The 22,221-nt window shown below is 34.5% G+C and overlaps 3 protein-coding genes across 4 annotated transcripts in view; 2 read left to right on the plus strand and 1 right to left on the minus strand.

The window, feature by feature from the left end:
* Positions 1-12,166, minus strand: part of sema4aa (sema domain, immunoglobulin domain (Ig), transmembrane domain (TM) and short cytoplasmic domain, (semaphorin) 4Aa) — an 18,832-nt gene extending 6,666 nt beyond the window's left edge. The window contains exons 1-9 of the mRNA XM_087287718.1: positions 12,006-12,166; positions 5,609-5,769; positions 5,438-5,494; positions 3,456-3,551; positions 3,250-3,343; positions 1,640-1,762; positions 1,280-1,413; positions 532-713; positions 295-436 (exon numbers count right to left, since the gene is read on the minus strand). Of these exons, the coding sequence (XP_087143844.1) occupies positions 295-436; positions 532-713; positions 1,280-1,413; positions 1,640-1,762; positions 3,250-3,343; positions 3,456-3,551; positions 5,438-5,494; positions 5,609-5,769; positions 12,006-12,105 (1,089 nt within the window). The 5' untranslated portion in view covers positions 12,106-12,166. The remainder of the gene's footprint in view (positions 1-294; positions 437-531; positions 714-1,279; positions 1,414-1,639; positions 1,763-3,249; positions 3,344-3,455; positions 3,552-5,437; positions 5,495-5,608; positions 5,770-12,005) is intronic.
* dpy19l1l (dpy-19-like 1, like (H. sapiens)) overlaps positions 1-22,221 on the plus strand; it is a 754,017-nt gene that overhangs the window by 387,109 nt on the left and 344,687 nt on the right. The window lies entirely within an intron of this gene.
* Positions 20,097-22,221, plus strand: part of rundc3b (RUN domain containing 3b) — a 47,683-nt gene continuing 45,558 nt past the window's right edge. Inside the window, 1 exon segment of the mRNA NM_001007416.1 lies at positions 20,097-20,309. Within this exon segment, the coding sequence (NP_001007417.1) occupies positions 20,215-20,309 (95 nt within the window). The 5' untranslated portion in view covers positions 20,097-20,214.

Consider the following 22,221-nt stretch of genomic DNA (forward strand, 5'->3'; position numbering starts at 1 on the left):
AAAATGGTGTTTGAGAAATTTATAACTGCTTTTATTCTAGCCGAAATAAAACAAATAAGACTCTCTCCAGAAGAAAACATATTATCAAACACTGTGTATTCTCTCTCTATATATATAGTAAAATATATCTAATATGGTACAAATAAATACAAATAAAATAAACAATAAAGTAATATTTTTTTAAACTTGAATTATGTTTATAACTATTTATAATTATTTATAATTTTTTTTTTTCCTCAACTAAATTTAGGAAGATTCGTGAAGTTACAGATTACATCTCTCTCAGTCTGTTACCTTGCCGAGTTTGCCGTCTGTATTTGGCTGAGGTGACCAGTGATTTCCTCTCAAGTCGAATGTCTTGTAATTCCCTGAAAACGCAGCTTTAATATCCGTCAGACTGAAAGCACACACCGCTGACAGACCAGATGAAACCGACCTGAATAAGAGAAACATGGGAAGAAAATGTTTAAACAGAAAACCCAAGACCTTTCAGAACAGTATGATGGAGCATTTGCTAAAAATGTTTGTCACCGTTGTGAAGTGAAGACCCCGTAGAACAGCGTGTTGTCTGGAGAATCACTGTCGGATGGGGAAAGTTTGACAATATCCTGAAGTTTGTTGAACTGAAGATCTTCTCCTTGTTGGCAGACCAGCTGAGCCTTAGCAAAAGATGTCCATCGTCTTTGTAAGGTGAGGGTTCCTCCATTGTCATCCTGATATAAATAATTACGTCATTAAAAATTTAGTTTTGAGGAGCCTATAAAACAGACAAGCTCAAACGCTTCCTTCTTGTGTTGCTTCGGTGTTTTATGACTCAAATGAGAGGACAGGTTAAATATAAGTTATTATAGTTCTTATATTTGGTCCCTTTTCTGCCTAACATTAGAAAAAAAATTAATAAAGAGTCAATTAATTATCGTTACAGTTGAAGTGCAGTACCATCACAGACAGAAAGGTGGCATTATTCATAAAAAATATAAAAACTAATAAAACCTTTTTCTCAAGGCTAAAATATCACATCATTTTATATCATGTTTGCTAATAAATACTTTAAGTAAACATCTGTGCACATCATTATTTTATCCGTGTGGATAATGAACGTTGTATTAAGAATAAGATGAAATATACTACAGCAATCAGCTTACTTTGTTATTTCCTGAATACTCGAAAATAGTAATAATAAATTGAATAATAGTAAAGACTCGTATGTCATAAGTCATATGTTTATGTGACCGTAAGGGTTACTTGATTAAGGGTTAATTATTACTGTAAGTCTTACCGTGCAGACCTGTGCCACACGAGACACAGTAAAAGAGTTTCCAAAATAGTCTCCGCTCAAGTCCCCATTCTCAGTAAAAAACAGCAGGATCTTCCCTTCACTGGCGACATGTGTTGAGCTTATGAATACAGGCTCTAAGACAAAAAACAAAAAGGAACTTATTCAATCTATAAAAATAGTAGCCTATGTTTGCTCAAGGTTACTGTAATCACCCATGAAGGGGTTTTGTAAAGTAAACTCAAATCAAACCAACAACTCCTGTGTCAGCCTATATTAAAGTAAGGACATCAAGAACATTTGCCTTGTATGTGTTATTAGCATCATGGCAGCATTATTATTTTTACAGAAAAACAAACAAACCCTGTAGCAATTTCGGTACAGTCTCAAGCTCCAAGTTGTTGTGTGTTCCTCTGCTATGACAGCGAGAAATTACGTTTTTGTCTCCAAAGAAGCCGACATTGGTTGCTGTATACAGCTCTCCATCTGTAAACAAAGAGGTCACCATTTTAAAAATCAGCTTTAATTCAAGGCTTGTTTGTGTTTATGGGGTTCGCTTAAATGTGTTTGTATTATGTTTGAAATAAAATCTCAATATTGTTCGCATTATTTTATTTTAGTTTTGTGTCATCCACCTAAAAACAGTCTTTTAACTTTCTGATTATACTGTATGAAGCCCCTCCCTAAAAAATAAACAATGGCCTCTGATTGGTCAGATGGATCAATGTGCCCTGATTGGCTAATTATTTTGTGCATGTTTAAAGAAATATAATGTCCAGGGGTGGGATTTATGTACATTTTAGGTTTTGTGATGTCACCAACCAACCAAACTTAGTAAAGTTTATTTATAAACTAATTTCGAGAAGGTTATGTGCTTATGATTGACCACAGCTGGTGCTGCATAAGCAACGCAGGATTCACCAGATGATTCCTAAGTCACTATAAATAAACAGAGTTTCTTACCTCAGTCATCTATGTATTGAAGAATCTCCCCTTCCACCCCTACCTCTCCTCCTTTTTCCTTAATAGACCGGCACGGCGGCCCAATGATTAGCACTGCTGACTCACAGCAAGAATGCAACTGGTCATAGTCTTTAACAGTCCAGTTGACATTTTTGTGCAGAGTTTGCATGTTTCCACCATGCTTGCGTGGGTTTCCCCAGGGTTCCCTGGTTTCCTCCCACAGTCCAAAAACATGCGACATAGGTGAATTGACCAAACCAAATTAGCACGATAGATGAGCTCTTAATCAACAGTATATCTCTCCGTAGCAATCCCAATTATGGCAATCATTAGCCATAAATAAGCAGGGGAGTTATCGAGACCTACCGGAGCTCAAACTCCTTGGAAACGGGAGGGAGCCCAGGACTCAATGATCTTATGAGCTCAGGGCTCTCTCCTGGGACAGCACGCCAAACATGCTTTATAATGAAATCAACCATTAGCTAAGTGTGAACTTTTGAAATATTGTAGTTTCTACCCGCCATTCAAAAAAGCTAAATTTTAAAAAGCTAATTTCGTAAAAGCTTTAAACTTTGAGCATCTTTTGAGCTTAAACTAAGCATCATACCTTGGCAGATGTTGTTTACACCTAAACACCAAGACAACACACTTACTAAAGCTAAAAAGTCAAATTTATTATGAAAGATGAATCTGTGGTACATTTTTATCTGAGCCCTCCTGTAAAAGGTCGCTACAAAATAACAGAGTCTCGACAACATGCAAATAGCAGAAAGATAGGGTAGCCTTTTGATCAGATCTCTGAAAATGTTATGTAAAAATTTAAAATCACATTAAAAAAGGGCCTCACATAAAATCTACCCAACCCAAATAAAAACTATTCAATACTCAATTGAGTCTTTTTCCTCAGATATGTATCATAGTATGTACATTATTGTACAGTAGTATGATTTCATGCTGACTTTGTGTGTGAATGCATTAGATATGATCTTTGAGCTGACGTGTTTTCTCACCAACAATGATGGCTGTGTTCCTCTGCGTGGAGCTGAAGGGACAGCAGTTTTTGGCATCTTTTTTGTCGATGTTTGCATTCAGAGAACTTGCTGGCTAAAACAGAGATGTACAGTCTGTTAGAGCAGTGACAGTCCATCCCTCAAGTAATAATTCATTTATCCTCATTTATTGATCTGTGTAATTTATGTGGTTTTATTTGACTTACAATGATGATTGCTTGTGGTTTATATGCATTTGTCCCGCAGGCGTAGAGGTGTGTAGAGTTGAAAAACTGTAGAATACTGATGAAGTTTCCACAGTCCTGTGTGGAGAAGTATAAAATGTCAAAATTAAGAGGTATCTTAAAATGAATATCAAGCTTGTTTAAAGTCTCTTTAATGGCAATTAGGGTCAATCATTTGATGATTGCCATTTGTCTGGATCTGTAATGTAACCCCCCCCCCCCCCCCCCCCCAAAAAAAAAGGAACAAAGCAAACAACACATATACTACTGCATTATTATTCATTTATAAAATATTTTCAATTTCTGAGTCTGCAAATCAATTTCTGAGTCTCTTTTTATTATTAAAAAATAGCAGTGTGGCCAAATACAGTTATGGAAAAAATTTAATGATTACATGAAAAATTCTCAGTTTCTCAGATTTTTGGGGTATGGGTTTGATTAAGATGTTATTATTTAATTTATTCTATAAAGGTCCGATTCTTTTTTCTGCTTTTTTCCTAAATAAATGACAATTGGTCAGAATAAGAGGGTCATTCCATCAAAATGTTGATGTCTTAACTCTTAAAATTATATATTTGTATATATATATATATATATTCGTATGAATATTTTTAATTACAGTTAAGTGCAATTGAGTTGGACCAACATGATTTTATCAAATAAAAGTTTAAATACATTTATGTTTTTATTTAACTTAAACTCAAAGGTCAAATAATATCATGTATGCACATTATGTGTTGTACATTTTGAAGTCTTTTGAAGTTATCCTAAATAAACTATAAGAGACATTAAGCAAATTTAATGAGTTACATATACAGTTGATTGAGACTTGAGATTGTATTCAGCTTAAAGTAAGATTTAAAGGCTTAATTACGTTAATTAGGCAGGTTAGGGTAATTAGGCAACTTATTGTTCTGGTTTGTTCTGTAGACTAAAATATATTGTTATATGAAAAATATAGTGTTTAGGGGCTAATAATATTGACCTTAAAATGGTTTTAAAAGATTTAAAACTGCTTTTATTCTAACTGCAATAAAACAAATAAGGCTTCCTACAGAAGAAAAAAAAGAATATATATACATGAGAAAGAGAGAGCGAGAGAGAGACACACACACACACCTAGATGATTATAAATGAATCATTGTAAACACACTGATTATTATTGTTTTTATTACTGTTTTATCCTAAAAATGTACAGTTTATTTTGATCTATTTTTGTATTGATTTGTATGAATAATTAATGTTGAATAATAATATAATATATTGAATGTTAATGTGATATATTGAATAATATTATGTATTGTTGATATTCTATTTAATTATTATATATATATTTTTTTTTTTGCTACTACTACTATTTACTGTATGTATTGTTTTGTTTTGTTTTTTATTATATATGTATGTTACTTTTTATGTAAATTTTATAACTGCTTTGGCAATGCATTTGTAACAATTGTCATGCCTATAAAGCAATTATTGAATTGAATTAAGAGAGAGAGAGAGAGAGAGAGAGAGAGAGAGAGAGAGAGAGAGAGAGAGAGAGCACAATTGGACATATGGTATATTTTATATAATGTTTATTTATAATTGATTTCTAATTATATATAATTTCTAATTATATATAATTATATATATATATATATATATATATATATATATATATATATATATATATATATATATATATATATATATATATATATATATATATTTATAATTATATATATTATATATATATACCACTAACTGTACCCAAAAAACTAACAAAAAAAAAAAAACTTTCCTTCTTAGACCTTACAGACCTGAAACTTGCCTATAGCACTTATTCATTGTTGCTCTTATAGTTGTGTAAATTGCTTCCTTGTCCTCATTTGTAAGTCGCTTTGGATAAAAGCATCTGCTAAATGACTAAATGTAAAAAATGTAATTTTTTTGTGTAGAATAACATTAGCAGTGCCACATACCAGCTTTGATGCCACTCTACAGGTTTTTGTTTGGTCTGAAGATGGTGTCCATTTCAACTGTAAAAACATTTTAACTATGAATATTATGTTGTAAAATGTTCTCCAAGTCTAGTACAGTCTTCATCATGCCAAAATGAGATTTCATTTTGTAAACTGAAATATCTGGATCACCTCATCTTTGAGTGTAATACTATCAGACTGACTGACGTCCAGAGAGAACAAAGCGTCTCGAGCGCCAACAAACAATGTGTCTTCATCTGTGCTGAGCAGCAGAGTGGAGGTGTTTTTCAGTGTAGAGCTGCTGTAGATGCCCAACACACGCTCTGAACTTCCTGTGGAAACACAAAAACAACAACCGACGGGTTATGTTTGGAGATCAGTGATGTGACTCTACGACTGCACTGAACTCATTTCCATTTTGCACTTTGAAGTTGATTATTTATTCACTATAATGCACAGCTATGACTGATTCATGTCACACGTGTATTTATGCACCCTTAGTAATACAATCAATCAATATGCTGTCAACACTAAAAGGTTGCAGGGGCTGTTTCATTGCACAGACTAGACGCTTCTGTTTGCATGAACAGTTTTTTTACTGATTTGTTTGTAAACCCATGTTTAGTTTTAATAAGGTTACATAAGACATTCAAGAGGAGAAATTAAGAAATCTTATACCATACTACGATATTACAGTACCCAATTTTGGCTTTTGAATTATTATTTAGAAAATAACTTAACAAATCGACATCCATAGTAAATGGCACTCATCAAAAAGAAGTTGTTGTCTAACACTAGTGCATAAGTGTTTCAAGTTGACACAACGTTGAGTCGAATTGATTTTTTATTTTAGTTGAGATACATGAATAAACGTAATCGTAAATATGAACACAGGACTAGATAAAAGAGCTATTTTAAAGCACCAGATGCAGGCCCGGATAGGCTAATCGGGAGGACCGGAAGAATTCCCGGTGGGCTGGTCTATTTTTTTTTGGCCGCATTGGCCAGTGTCCTTAGCTCCAGACTCTGTTGCTCTCAGCAGTCGCACTTTTTTCATTTATTTATTTATTTGACCACAGCCTCACTCTTTTTATTCATTATTTTGCCGCAGCTCTGCTCTTTTTATCTATTTTCTTACAGCTTCGTGAGCAAGATGAAGCCTCCAGGTTAATGATGATGTAACGGTTCAGTGGTGATGTGTTGTGGTCCAGTGGTCAGTGTGGAAATATAAATTTATATCATCTAATTTCAAATGAACAATAATCTACTTATAACTAAAAAGTTATATTCTCTGGTTTTTAATTATATTATTTCATAACATCCCAGCTAGGAGGGACATTTAACCTTTATCTCTCTGACTACAGGCTAAGCCAGTGATGCAAATGCTTTAAACGACTCTGTCTTCGGGTGTTGCTTTTATGCTACAGAAACCCTATGTTGATTAACTTGTGTTGTCAGTAGCTGGGCCGTTTTTTAACACCTATGCCAGGCTGACTCCAACTCTTAATTTGCATGCTTTGTTTAGCCATATCCCCTCCTCCTAAGAACACAATATAGACATGAAATCTTTGTCTTAAATCAGACTTGTGTGAGACTTGTGAGAGACTTGTGAAAGAACTTGCAGACTGCGGACCTCTAGTAGGCTCCTGCAGACACATTGGACATCTTGAAGACGCTGTATGACTGCAGATTAACCAACACGTCTCAATAAAGGAATTCTGCTTGTTCTGAGTCTCCTGGACTGGGTTCTCTCTTCTCTTTTTCACTAATTTATTTTTTTACATCAGCATGTTGCGTTACGACGCCGCTGACCCAGTTTCGAATCTTATGAGTAATTTATTATTATTATTTTTATTGTTAAGACATTTAATACTGTTAGGGTTGTTGAACATTTGAAGTTCTAAAGCAGCTGTTTTCTTGAAAAAGACGTGATAGACCATTAAAAACTGATTTGGATATGATGTTATTTTAATATTGTCAGTCGTGAACTGAGGTGAGCCGATCTAATGCTTGAAACTCCAGGGCTGAAAAGGAGTCCCACTCCGGCCCTGCCAGATTCATTTAAACCTAACATGATAATCTAACTATTCTAACTGCTATCTTTACATGTACCTGAATTATACACATAACCCAAGAGAGACTATGCAATTACTTTTACATCTACATCAAGACAGAACAATGTTGTGCAAGATATTGTGCAAACATGAAAACAAGTAGTGCAACATGATTTGTGGTTCATTCACTGGTAAACATTGTTTTCATTGTTGTTATCCTTGTAGAACGCAGTTTAAGTATCTGCATATACAGAGAAAAGTGTTTCTACAAGTGGTTTGTCAAGCCCACTCCCCTGTGTGAAGCACACTCAGAAATGCACAGTCATTTTAATACAGTTATGCCTGGCATCCACGTTTGTGTTATATTTTAGTATAAAACCTTTTAAAATGCATGTATGGCTATTCACAATTACTCTCTGATTGGTCGTGTATCATTCTCTGATATGCATGGCTCCTCTCATATGGCCATTATATACATGCAGTACACTTCAAGTACGGATTTTGACATACTATATGCCTGCCCAGTGAACATGAAAGGCATGATCATCATTCAGAAACGTGGTAAAGATGGCAGTATAGACAAGGAGTGTTTTTACACTAGTATGAATGCAGTCTAAGAGCATCTACTGTAGTTCACGCTGGGCAAAACACACAAGTAAATGTGTTGTAAAAAAATATTGTCTGCATAAATTTCTTAAATGATTCTCACTAGTCTAATCGAAATGGGGCTAAATAAAGTCTTCTCATGCAGGAAAACCAATGCTGTGTGTGATTGCTTAAGGAAGCCCACAGTTATACTGTATGTGTAGATGGGTTTTTTTAAGCATTTTCATTTTCAGGTACTGTATGTTTATTAAGTTACACTGTTTACTGACACATTAATATAGACAATATTTTCAGACAACACCAGTGCTTTAAATTCTATATCTTAAATCTACATTTTATGATTTACTATATCACAACAAACAAATACATTTATTATTGTGACCAATCGTCAATTTATACATGCAAAACTTAAATATGAAAATATGAAGAAATCTGGCACTTTTACATATTCACACTTTTTATCATTTTTGATATTCATAACTTGCTTTTGACTTTTAAATAGTGTTTACATTTCACAGTTTTGTAATGAAACCTCAACACTGACACTCCTTTCCTCTTTTTGATCTGCGGAAACAGGCACAACCCATGTGGTGAGGTTTAGTAATCCTGCACAAACAGAAATGTCACCCAGAGTGTCTTATAACAGGATGTTAACACTAGATTATACTATAAATCAATGTTCTTAATCTTTGTCCTGGAGGGCCAGTGTCCTGCAAATTTGAACTCAATTCCCAATCAGAAACACCTGGGCCAGCTTATCAAACTCTAACTAGGGTTCTAGAAATATCCTTGCTAGTGTTTTGAGGCAAGTTGGAGCTAAAAACTGCAGCACATCAGACCATCAGGACCGAGTTTAAGAACCCTTGATGTAAATTATAACATAGTAAAGTGGCCGGTCAGTGTATATATATATATATATATATATATATATATATATATATATATATATATATATATATATATATATATATATATATATATATATATGCACACGCACACACACACACACACCGGCCACTTTATTAGATACACCTTACTAGTGGACCCCCTTTTGCCTTCAGAACTGCCTTAATCCTTTGTGGTGTAGATTCAACAAGGTACTGGAAATATTACTCAGAGATTTTAGTACATATTGACATGAAATTATCACACAGTTGTGGCAGATTTGTCAGCTGCACATCCATGATGCGAATCTCCCATTCCACCACATCCCAGAGGTGCTCTATTGGATTGAGATCAGGTGACTGTGGAGGTTATTTGAGTACAATGAATTTTTTGTCATGTTCAAGAACCAGTCTGAGATGATTCGCGGTTTATGGCATGCAGTGTTATTCTGCTGGAAGTAGCCATCAGAAAATGGTAACACTGTGGTCATAAAGGGATGGACAGCGTCAGCTACAATACTCAGGCTGTGGCATTTGCACAATGGCAAATTGGTACTAATGGGCCTAAAGAGTGCCAAGAAAATATCCCCCAAGACCATTACACCACTACGAGCCTGAACTGTTGTTAGAAGGCAGGATGGATCCATGCTTTCATGTTGACACTAAATTCTGACCCTACCATCTGAATGTCGTAATTTATTCCTATGATACAAAGCTGAATTTTCAACACCTATACACTAAGCTACAGTGTCAATTAATCTTTCATAGATCCTTCTAATATGCTGATAAAATTTGTTGCTCATTTAATAATATTAATTTTGAAAACAATTATGCTGCCTAATATTTACGTGTACACCAGAATGTTTTGATTAATAGAGTTCAAAAGAGCAAAAATGATTCTAATAATTTTACTGCCAATTTTGATCAGTTTGATGCATCTTTGCTGAATAAATGCATCAAATAAAAGCCCAAACTTCAGTGTTTATTAGAAGAAGCATGACAAAAACATTTCAAAGCAGTTCCTCTTTCAAGTGCAGCCACATATATTAGTTATAATTTAAACGCAGCAGAGAGTGTACAATTTCTTTTTTCTTGAGAAATCCACTTAGCTTTTCACCCTGCATGTCTTCAGTAAAGAACTGAGCTCAGAAACCGTGTGGTTGGTATGATCGGCTAGCGGTGGTTTCCACCATCAGAACCCTGCAACGTTTAGACCATTTGCAGAACAACAGTAATGGGTAATAATAACAAACAAAACCACAACTCACAAGTTCAGAGAATCATGGTTGCAAAACATGCACAGAAATAGTGTTTGCCCAACATGACTCAATTGATGAAGTTATTCTACGCTAAAAAAATTGTAAGATTAATCTCATAATAATGCAATCATATTCAAAAACGGTTTGTAGTTCAAAAATAAAGCCCGTTTTATTATTATTTTTGTATATTATTAATATTTTATTATGTTGTTTAGAAGTCATGTTAACAATTTGTCATTTATTCAATAAGGAAATTTTATTTTTTGATAGCTGAAATAGTTAACCAGGGCCATTCCAAAACCTGTATAAACAACATTACCCTACTTCCATTTTTACATTAATAATTAATGCAAAACGTTAATAATTAATGCTAATAATTACATTAAAAATTAACCATGTGTTAAGAATCAATCCAGAGAATTAATAAAATGCCCCTTTATAAACCCTGGGTTAGTGTCTTTATTTTTGGTGTCAATACCAGGTTTAGAAACAGGGTTACCACAAGTTTTACTTGCCTTTATGAAATTTAACACTGACAAATAAAACCCAAAGTATTACTATTTAAAACTAAAACTTTCCATATTTTGTGATTCATGTTTTAATATGCTTTTGAATTGCATCATGGCATCTTGATCTTTCTTCCAACAACTTTAACCTTTGGAAGCTCAAAAAGGTGACTTTTATTAACGCTTTTAATAGTTTAAAGCAGGGGTCACCAAACTTGCTCCTGGAGGGCCGTGTCCTGCAGATTTTAGCTCCTACCCTAATCAAAAACACCTGAACAAGCTAATTAAGGTCTTACTTGGTATACTTAAAACACCCAGGCAGGTGTGTTGAGGCAAGTTGGAGCTAAACCCTGCAGGGACACCGGCCCTCCAGGACCTTGATTGGTGACCCGTGGTTTAAAGTGTTATAATGTCAGTGTTGGTGTTGCACTGTAAATTGCAGTACAAAGCCTTGCAATAAACTGCCAGTACATTTCTTGATATTTTACAGACTTGTTTATCTCTTAATGTTATTTCTTGTTATTATATGATTTCAAACTACTAAAATGTCAAAAAAGTCACTTTGTTAAACTGTAGAGTTGAATTTTCAGCATCAAAATTTGACAGAGCAGAGATCAACATCCTATAATGCAATTACCATTATATATATGAAAATAAACAGAAAAAAAAAACTTGGGAATCACAAAATATGGAAAGTGTTAATTAACAGATATTTTTTCCACTGTAGGTAGGTGGAGGTAAAACTGTGGTTAAACAAATGATGTTCAATTTATTATTTTTTTGTTTGGCTTTTCTACACTTTTAATACAATAAATGTGCAAAGCATGAAATAGCAAAAGAAAACACATTAAAAATACTCTTTCACAGCTGAAAAGGCCATTCAACATAACATTTTATAGCAGTATATAAATGAAGAATGAAAAACGTTAACGTCCAATGCTGCATTAGTAGTCCAGTCTGTGACAATGACCATGCATATATGCAAATAAGAACATTAACACAAGTTTGGGATTGTACAGTGTCCAAATAGCTTTTTATGGGGTTAAAATAGTTGTTTAAGATGATGATAATCCGGGTTTATGAAAGTTTGAAAACCCTAATTTTGTCAGAAATGCAGTAACAAATGACGAATAAAAATCCTGTTCTGGTTTCTGGAGCTCAAGCATGTCTACCAGCATATCCTCAACTTGCACATCTGGCAATTACTATATATCCCCAAATATATCTTATTACCATAAAGCTATCAGAGCTCAACTTACCACGGGCGAATGAGACGCGAGGACGCACTGAAGCTTGAGATGGATCTATTAATCCCAAGAAGATGACTTTAAACATCCAGATCCCAAACAATGCTGCCATGCTGACAGATGTTTGAGGAAAAAAATAACCTTATGATCAGTTCGTGAAACAGAGTGTGACTGGATTTCACTTCCTCTGAACAGCCCTCTTTGAACACAACAGGAAGGAAGATTTAAAACCTCAAACCACTTAGAGTTTAGGCTCCATGCTCTTCCTTCACTGAACACTTTATGCTAATGGCCTTTCACCAGACAGCAGCACGGAATGAGTCACAAGCAATTGAATTATATTATTATCAAGATATCTTTCAATATTAGTGCGTTTCCGTTTATGTCTCAGTTGGATGTGGAAATTGTGTGATTTGATTAATAAATGTCTTATTCCTAAAGATAGCATGAGCAGAAAGGTTCTTTTAATGGAATATTTTAGTTTGCGTGGGGGCGGGACAACCTGTCAATCATATGAGATCACAACAATAGTAAACAACAACAATCCAATCAACTTGCTTTGAAGGAAATCAAATACTGGCATGCATCTTCTCCTGTACGCTGTAAACAGTTTCTGTATTTTGTGATTCACCAGTGTTTTGTTTATGGTCGTAAATTGCATCATAGGATGTGGATCTCTGCTCTGTCGACTTTTGATGTTGAAATTTTAACTCTACAGATTATTTCAGTGACTTTTATTGACATTTTAGTAGTTTGAAATAATATAATGTATAAGAAAGAATATATAGAGTGAAGTGAGTCTGTAAAATATCAGAAAAATGAACAGGCAGTTTATTACAAAGTTTTTGTACGGTAATATACAACACCAACCCAAACAAATATCACTTTAAACTATTACAAAAATTAATAAAAGTCACTTACTTTTACGTTTTCAAGGTTGAAGGACGAAAGATCAAGGCCCCATAATGCATTTCAAAAGCATAAAATAAACATGAAAAACATGAATTGGTGTGGGTGGGTTGGTACCGCCCCCAGAAAGATGGCACCCTAGGCAATCGCCCATATTTGCCACTGCCTACTTTCATTTCATCCCAAAACCTAATTCTCTTGGCAACCCTAAAGACATTGTGCATCTCAAGTAGGGATGGCTGATGTGAAACTGAGCCCAAACACTTTAGTCACATGACCTGAATGTTTCGAATCATCTTTGTCACGTGACTAAAGTGTTTTAAAACACCAGGTCACATGACTAAAGCGATTCAAAGCATTGGTCACTTCAGATGTGTTTTGAGACCTGGCAAATCTCCATTTGACTGACAGTGTCAGAAAATATTGTCTTATGTAGCCTAGTGGACTATGTGTGTGCACAGTTATTGTGCAGCAAAGGTTTTATTCCTGACAAATACTCTGAATTAATGACTTGATCTATTTTAATAATGTTACTGTTTTATGACCGAAACAAGACATATTTATTCACAAAGTGTCTATTCGAATGTCAGATCAATAATAAAACAAAACACATTACAAGAACAAAGCATTTAAATACTAACGTCTATAGCTGCATCACCCTGGATTCGAACCCATTAAATCTGCATGCTTGTCTGGAACTCTCACCACTTCACTAAGTCACTTGAAACCTCAACTCTATAATGTGTGTTTAATACCTCAATTTGCTTACCTGTGTTTTTGCTGAAGCTGTTCGAGAGCAAAACATAAAACATGACCACTAGGTGTCACTGTAGAGTGGGGTTTCGATATGCTTCAAAGCTTCGACACATTTGCTTCAACTGTTTCAGTATTTCATGAAGCCTCACTTTGCCCGCCACTAATCTCAAGATCCACACTGCTGTGGTTCGGCTCTTACATCTCAGATAAGTCAGTCAGGGCGTCACGTAAGAGTCTGGGACAACAGAGGTGAGGATCCACATGCAGTTTATAAAGGACAGTAGTCAGGCAGGCAACGGTCAAACAGGTAGCAAACAGGAACATAAAGATCATCCTAGATTGTAGTCAAAACAGGCAAAAGGTTAGTACAGGTAGCAAAGAATCAATATAAATGGTAAGACAAGGCAATGGTCAAAACACGGCTAGACAAGGCAAGGAAAATGCTTACGTGATGCTCTGAAGCAGAAACAAGACTCAGCAATGATGTGTGTGTGTGTGCTGTGTTTATAGTACAACTGATTTGTCCTGGACTGCTTCAGCTGTGTGTGTTTGCAATCAAGTGTAATCTGGACCAGGTGTGTGAATGAGGGTTGCTAAATAAATACTGAGAGATTTCAGCTGCTGTCTGGGCTTTCGCTGCCTTTCTACAGCTCCCTTTCTTCATGTGTTTAATACCTTTCCCCTTTGTTGTTAAAGTTTATTACACAGAACTTAATTTTTAAACTAATTAGTTTTGTTTTTTTCTATATATGGATTTTTTTGGTTGTTACCAACATTCAGTGAAAATTTCAACTCAGCGGCACCTTTTAATTTTCTCAGAAAACCATGTTTTCTGAGAAAATGAATGCATTTAATGAATGGTGAAGTGTTCAATACTTATTTCCTCTATATGTTAATAATTTGAATATTTTGTTAGCTTTATTAGCATTCAATGAATTTTGCATTATTATATTATTAATGAGTTTTTTAATGCAATATGTTCATGTAGCCTACCTTTTGTTTTGAAAAGCACAGCTATGATGCTGTTCAGATAGGTAGGTTTTGAAGCAGTGCTAGAAAAAGACATGTGAAAAGCATGTGGTTTTATAAGAAGGGATGTGGATACACATTTAGAGCACAGAGCTTGGTTGCAGCAAGAAGATGCCAGTTACTGTAGCTATTTTAGGCAAACAAGTGAATTGAAAAAACAATACAAAAACGGAAACATGCTTACTTGAACTGAAGGCAGAAAAGGAGACATGCACAACAGTTTAGTGACAGTGACTCTTTTTGCAGATTTTATATGACTTGATTGGATATTACCTACAAGTGACCAAATAATGTTTTAGCCTTTGGACTATAATGTAAACAGCAACAAAAAAATGTAAATAAATAAATACAAATAAGATTGTAACACCCAAGCAATTCATTCTTTACATTTTTTAATTCATAGATTGGACAATTAAAATGTTTCGATTTCTTTATTCTATTTTACATATTAAGAAATTCAAAGCATTTAAGCAATTGTCTTAAACATTAATTCCTACTTGTGATTTTTCAAACTTTGGACAGCTAGGCATGTACGATGTGTTATCTTTTTATTAGATGAATTCCAATCTTAAACACTATAATTACACAGCAATGGTAAATTTAAAATGAAAACAAAGTAATTGTTTTTTGACAAACCTATATCCAAAAAAGCAAAACAAACCAATACATTACACTAACACAGACGAAGCTTTCTCACACACAGAAGTGATCTGTTCCCTCAGAACTTAACATCTCACTTCTGTTTATATTCACATTTGTGCTAGATGATTACTGGAAAACAGGTAAAATGGAAATTCTTGAAAATGGACACTTCAATATCATCCCATGAGGCCCCAGGAGAGACCTTATTTGACCATATACGGTGGGTCATTTATCACTTTCTGTACTGTAAAAATGTATATGAACAATTAGTCATGACAGTATGTTTTAGTTCATTGTAACTTGTTTCAACTGAATTCTGTAAGTTATGCAAGCTGTTTTACATCAGTTTAACATAATACAAGTTCAATAGACTCATAAGATTAATTTGATACAGATATTCTCAAATAACTTTCTTAATGTACTGTCAGTGCTGTAGTGCTGTTATTAGTCAGATGTGACTTGTTTTCATTGGGTTTGTTTTTAGTGCACTGCAAAAAAAAAAAAAAAGAATTGTTTGACTTATGGTTTGTATCTTTGCACACACACAAAAACTTGATGGTTTTATTTTTGACATGATGGAGACAAATCGCTGAAAACAGCATTATGAGTCAGTGACAGTGACATCATTGATGTGCGCTGAGCTAATTTACTATTTCTCTCCACCACAGTCTTTTTAAAATCCTGCTTCTGGAAGCCCTAAGGCACTGAAATCTCTTCCTCCTCTGCTCGATTCCACTCATCCTCTCATTATTAGAGGCTCCATGACCTCAATTGTGTGCGAGATTAGTGAGACTTCTAAAGTGAGCACTACGGGGCTCCTGGGGGCTGAAGTGAGAAATACTGTATTGCCACCTTTTGAGTTGCTCAAAACACTACAAGCACTGATAACAACACAATTTTTGCATAGTTTAGTAGCTGTATTCGATTAAATAAAATTCAAGATTTTGTGTGATGATTAAAATTGCCTATACAGTATGCAGCTCAAGCTGCTCCCTTCCAGCAAACAATTTTGTGTTTAACAGACATCTAATAGACATCTAAATGTAGATCTCTTGCCTAAAACAAGGCTAAACTTGGGCTGTCAGTGAAAATCTAATAAGCATCTAAGAATAGCCCAAAACTAGACTAGTCGTCAAATAGACATATTAGACAGACTTTATATGTGCCGTCATTCATCTCTGTTTATTTGATAAGTAGTATAGTTTTGGCCTATTCTTAGAAGTCTATTAGATTTTTACTGACAGACCCAATTTAGCTTTGTTTTAGCCAAAATAACTATGTTTAGATGTCTATTAGACATCTTTCAGAAACAAAAAATGCTTGCTGGGCTTGTTCAGTGGTCAGTGCACTGATAAGGGTGTTGGTCACACATGCACTGATCAATTGCAAACTTCTTCTAGTGCACTAAACATTCATTGCCTAAATAGTCCCATAATGCCACGTTAATCACACTTTACATTAAGGAGGGTGCAAATTATACATTGATTAAGTGGGGTCAATGTTTTCAGTAATGTTATGTGTAATACATGCTTCAGTGATTCAAAAACGTGTATTTTTACATTTTTGTTTAATTATAACTAAATTTAATAATAAAACATACAATTTTCTGTGTTTTGAAGGATATTTAGTGTATTCAGCAATCTCAGAGTAGTTATGTGCACAAGTACAAACTGTCTAATTTTGCTTTATTTTTAGGCTATATGAAGATACACTCATCTATGTTAGAAGAGAAGTGTCTTGTGAACATTTGCAATGGTTCTCAAAGTGGGGGTCAGGACCCCCTGGGGGTCGCTTGGTGATTTCCAAAAATATCATATACTTTATTCAACTATTAGAATTACCATATTTTATCCATAACCTTTTCAGTTTTTTTCTGTTGGATTGCGCCCCCTGAGGTGATTTTGCTAGATTATTGTCACAGCAGTAGCGTTAGTTGCAGCAGACTCATTTTACGGTACAATGTTCAACTTTATTGCACTCACATACATTAAAAATAAAGGCCACAACTGAGCACAGAGAACGATCTCCAAGTTTCTAAAATTAAAGCAAGAATAGTCTTGTGCTATAAACATTGTGCTCACCATTCTCATTAAGTGAGGTTAATATTAAATTAAACGAATTAATAATAACTATAAAATAATATATGGTTGTAAGACTGTTGCACTTTTTTGTGTTGTCAATATGCTTATGTTTATATAGTTTCTATTGGTGTGTGTGCACCAGTGTGTGCAATTTTTGTATGCTTATGACCACCTCTAAGCATAGTGGGGGTCGCGACTCGTGAGTCACTGGAATTGTTATTTTAGGGGTCGTGAGCTGAAAAGTTTGAGAACCCCTGCTCTATCAGTGGTTCCCAAAGTGTGGGTTGAATGAAGAGGGTTGCTTGCCAATTTCCAAAAATCAAATTCAGTTTATGAAACTATTAGAATTACCATATTTTATCCATAACCTACTGAAGAACAAAATAATAGTTACATTGTCAACATGTTGTTAATAATAAACATAAAAAACAGCATGCAAATAAAAAGCCTTCTGTATTACATGATTACATTATATTAAATACGGCAATAGTGTCAGATGCAGCACATTGATTTTATGACACCAGGTTAAACTTTCTAAAACTTTTACAGCACTTACGTACATTAAAAATGAATACAGGCCACAACTGAACATAGAGGATGGTCTCCAAGTGGCATTCACCAAAATTAAACGATGAATAGACTTAAGCCTATTGGTATGTGTACGCTGTTTTGTGCGCGAGGATTATATGTCTATAACCACCTTAGTGAATGTTGGGGGTCGCAAGTCACTGGCATTGTTATTTTGGGGGTCACGTGCTGAAAGGTTTTAGACTGTTGAAACCAACTGCTGAAACTGATTGGTGCGTTTATGCATTCACAATGGTATGAACCGTTGCAGGGGTGGTGAAATGCATTGCATGCATTTTATTATAGAAACTATTAATTATATTATTTAAGTTACAGATCAGAGAAGACTATTTCTCACTATTAAAAGGCTGACCCCCCCCCTCCCACCCACACCCCAAACATCTTGATTTGACATCCTTTAGAGGAGATCAAGTGTTGATTGGTTCTAAAAAAATAGCCATTTTTTAGAGACTAGAGATTGCAAATTATGTAGCCAGAAGTACGTATGGCTGCATTTCATCTTTAAAGAGAGAGGAGTTGACTGTGACGACGAAGTTCGAGTACGGCGAAGAACAGATTCCCCCAACCCCCCCTGTAATATGCACCCTGACAATAAACCTTCATTATTTTATGTTAATTATTTACTAACATAAACTAATAATGAGCAATACATGTACAGCATTTAGTAATCAACATTTACTAATGAATTATTAAAATCTCTAAACAGTACAAATGTTAATGCAAAAATAGTGAAAGTTTCGAGATGTTTCTAGAGACAGTACTACTTATTTTTAACACCTGATTTTTTCCTCACATATTCAAATGATTATTTCCCACACCGAAAATGTTAGCTTTCCCAACTTTAGATTACTTTAAACGTGTTCATGTCAACAAACGTTTCTCCCACACAAGAAGAGTTTCTTTGGTGTGGTTTAAAAATTAAATGTGAATTATGCCAAATATAGCCTACATTAATATAATACACTTTAAATAACTTAAATGCGTAAGGTCTATGAATGTGACAGAATATTGACTGTTTGAAAGGCTAGCAGTTACAAATAAAACATGGGCCACGGCTATCGATCAATCAGGGGACCAAAACTATTGGGCTATGCAGTTTATAAACTGTTGATTTTATACAGTGCCATCTGTTTCATATCTGTGTGTTTACTAATACATAAATCATTCATACTGCAATAATTTTTAGATGATAAAATTCAGAAGATAAAATGTGATGAGACCTGTACATAATATCACAAATGTTATGAAACCCAGAGCTACCATCAATCCAGTACCTCAGATCACTGACGATTTCCAATCTCTTCATTTTTTCCCTATCTATATTGAGTAGCTGGGTATATGTTTTTGATAGATATAAATGAGAGCTGTAAATGTTTAGAAAGCTGTAAAATATTGTTTATTTCATGTTATAGGCTGCTTTCTAGAACTTTGGGGCCACCTAGTGAGATTAAAGTAAACTACATCAACTGAAATCAGAGAAAATCACTGATTTTTACTAATAAATTATACAAATCCTTTGTTGGTATGTCTCACAACAATTTTATAACTAAAAACGCCTTTACTGGTTATTAAAAACGGGGCTTATAAACGTCTATAAGCGCTCAATGATGACATGTTCTATGACTGTTATGAGGTTTAAATTATTTCTTGAGGCACAAAATTATCCTCCAGGGCGTGCAGGGTGTTTTAAAAAAGTTAATTTCTCTACTTAATAGACTTCTTCTGCTTCAATTTTAGAAACACGTGTAAATATATGTGTATAAGGAGACATGTTACGTTATGAGCAGGGATTGGGCTCATCACCTTATCAGCATGTAAACAAAAAAAATCGATTATACAAATCATTCTGTGATTGGTAGATCCCAACCAGCGCTGAGAAAAGTAACATGGATCGCGTGATAATCCCGTTGGCTTTTATAATGTATTCTGTATAAAATGTAGTAATGGAAATTTACCATGGCCTTTTAAAATTAAATCTAAAGTATAACAAACTTAAATTAAGAGCTAAAGTAAGATTTTTATTTCTAGAAATACGGCAACGCCACGCCCATCCTGGACTCCTCGTTCATACTAATTGCCTTTCCACCCTCTTATTCCATTTCTATGGCCCCGGTGAGCGTCCGAGAGAGTCCGCGAGCTGGAGACTGATCCACAGCAGCATCAGAAGAGAAAAGGACGTGAGGAAATAAACAGCCGTGCATCGGACAGACACGACCATGGCATCGTTAAATCTCGGGTTCAGCGGGGCTCGTAAAAAAGCGGCGGCGCGCATCAGAGCTGTAGAGAGGAGGAATCTGATCACCGTGTGCAGGTAAAATCTGCTTCTGACACACACACACACACACACACATTGATCATGTCGCACACTGCAGAACACCGGCCACACGCACACATGTGTGGTGAGGTCATTGTTATTTTTTTTAAAGTTTGTTTTTGCACATTTATGATGCTGGGTCGGGGAGGTGAGGTGATGTACGTGTATTGCACACAGAAGCGCTGATCTGAGATCTGTCACAAGAGCATCACGTCATATAGATGGAGGAGTCCTTAGAAAAAGTGCTGTATTGAGATAAAGTTGCTTTATTATTTGCTCATTTAACGCTCCATATATTGTTTATCAAGCTGATATAAATATTGGGTGTGAAATAGCATTTAAGTATGACTTCAAAACAACATTAGCACTATTCAATTGACTGAACGATGCTGTACTTTAATGAATCGTTGGCTGCTAATAGGATTTGACTATTATTTTGCTAATAATACTTTTCTGAAATGATGCTAGTATTAAGGATAATGTTCAAATGTGAGAATATAAAACCATTTTTACCTCTGTAAGTGCTGTGGTGAGTTAATTACAATTGGAGTATACATATATACATATATTAGTGGCATTACTGAAGTAAACACCGCCATCAGTAAACACCGTCCTATAGGACTTTTCGGCATATTTTCTGACAAGATAAACACACGGCTGTCAGTAAAGGACCGCACACACACAAATACACACACACACACATTGCATAACACTGAAGTTTTTTTCTTTCCATTTGGTGTGCGTTAATAAATTCCATAACACTCTCACCAGTTCTTACTCCTTATTTGCTTCTAATACCCCAGGTTGTCACGGCGGCATGAATGAAATGTTCATGAGTTAAAGTGAAACTGCTGAACTGCATTTAAAGTCAGGCATCTTGCTGGTTTGCCACTATTAATTATACAATGTTTTTTTTTTTTTTTTTAGTAGAGTCAAAGAGTTGATTTAAAACAAACTAATAAAAAGTCACTTTGAGATCATAAAAACGAATACTCATAATACGATCTAATATTGAATTTTTGTTGTGTACTTTTTAAATTACATATCTATGTCATATCTAAATTCCAGCAGTCCATGTCGAAACATCTTCAAATGCTGAAAGCTAATTTAAAAATTATACTTTGGTCTGTCTGTCTGTCTTTTTTTTTGCAAAAAAAAAAAAAAAAAGCTTTCTGTAGTAATAGCTGAAACTAAAACCAATATCAGTCAAATACTATTAAAGGACTAGTTCACCCAAAAAACTAAAATGGTTTCTTCGTTAATTTTTTCTGAAGTGGTTCTAAACCTTTTTGAGTCTCTTTATTCTGTTGAATACAAAAGAAGATGTTTTGAAGAAAGCTGAAAACTGTTAATCATTGACATCTATTGTAGGAAAAACAAACATAGGAGTCGATGGTTTCTTCAAAGTATCTTCTTTTGTGTTCACCGAAAGAAGGAAACTCAGTTTTTAAACAAGTGAAGCATAAATAAATTATAACAGAATTTTCATTTTTAATTAAACTCTATTTAACCTTTATTTCTTTAACCCTGAATCATGACTAATATGAATACATTAGATCTTTAGAGAATCCAGGATATTATTCACTACTCTCTCCCAATATTTTTTTAAGACAGACATAAAATTTGGCATTCTTCAATATATTTATTATATCCTCATTTACAGATCCATCCCTAGAAACATTTATTCAATTCAATTAATCTTTAATTCTATGGACTTTTTACAATGTAGTGTCAAAGCAGCTTAACATAGATGCAGTTATAGTGAATTGAAACAGCTTCAGTCCAGTTTTTACAGTTCAGTTCACTTCAGTGTAATTAAAGGGTTAACAAAGACAACACTTGGTTATGATCTTACTAATAAATTTTGACATTTGCCTCACATGATCACATATGGCGTTTTTGGTCGTAC

This window comes from Danio rerio, chromosome 16, assembly GCF_052040795.2.
Source record: "Danio rerio strain M-AB ecotype USA chromosome 16, GRCz13ab, whole genome shotgun sequence".
NCBI lineage: Eukaryota > Metazoa > Chordata > Actinopteri > Cypriniformes > Danionidae > Danio > Danio rerio.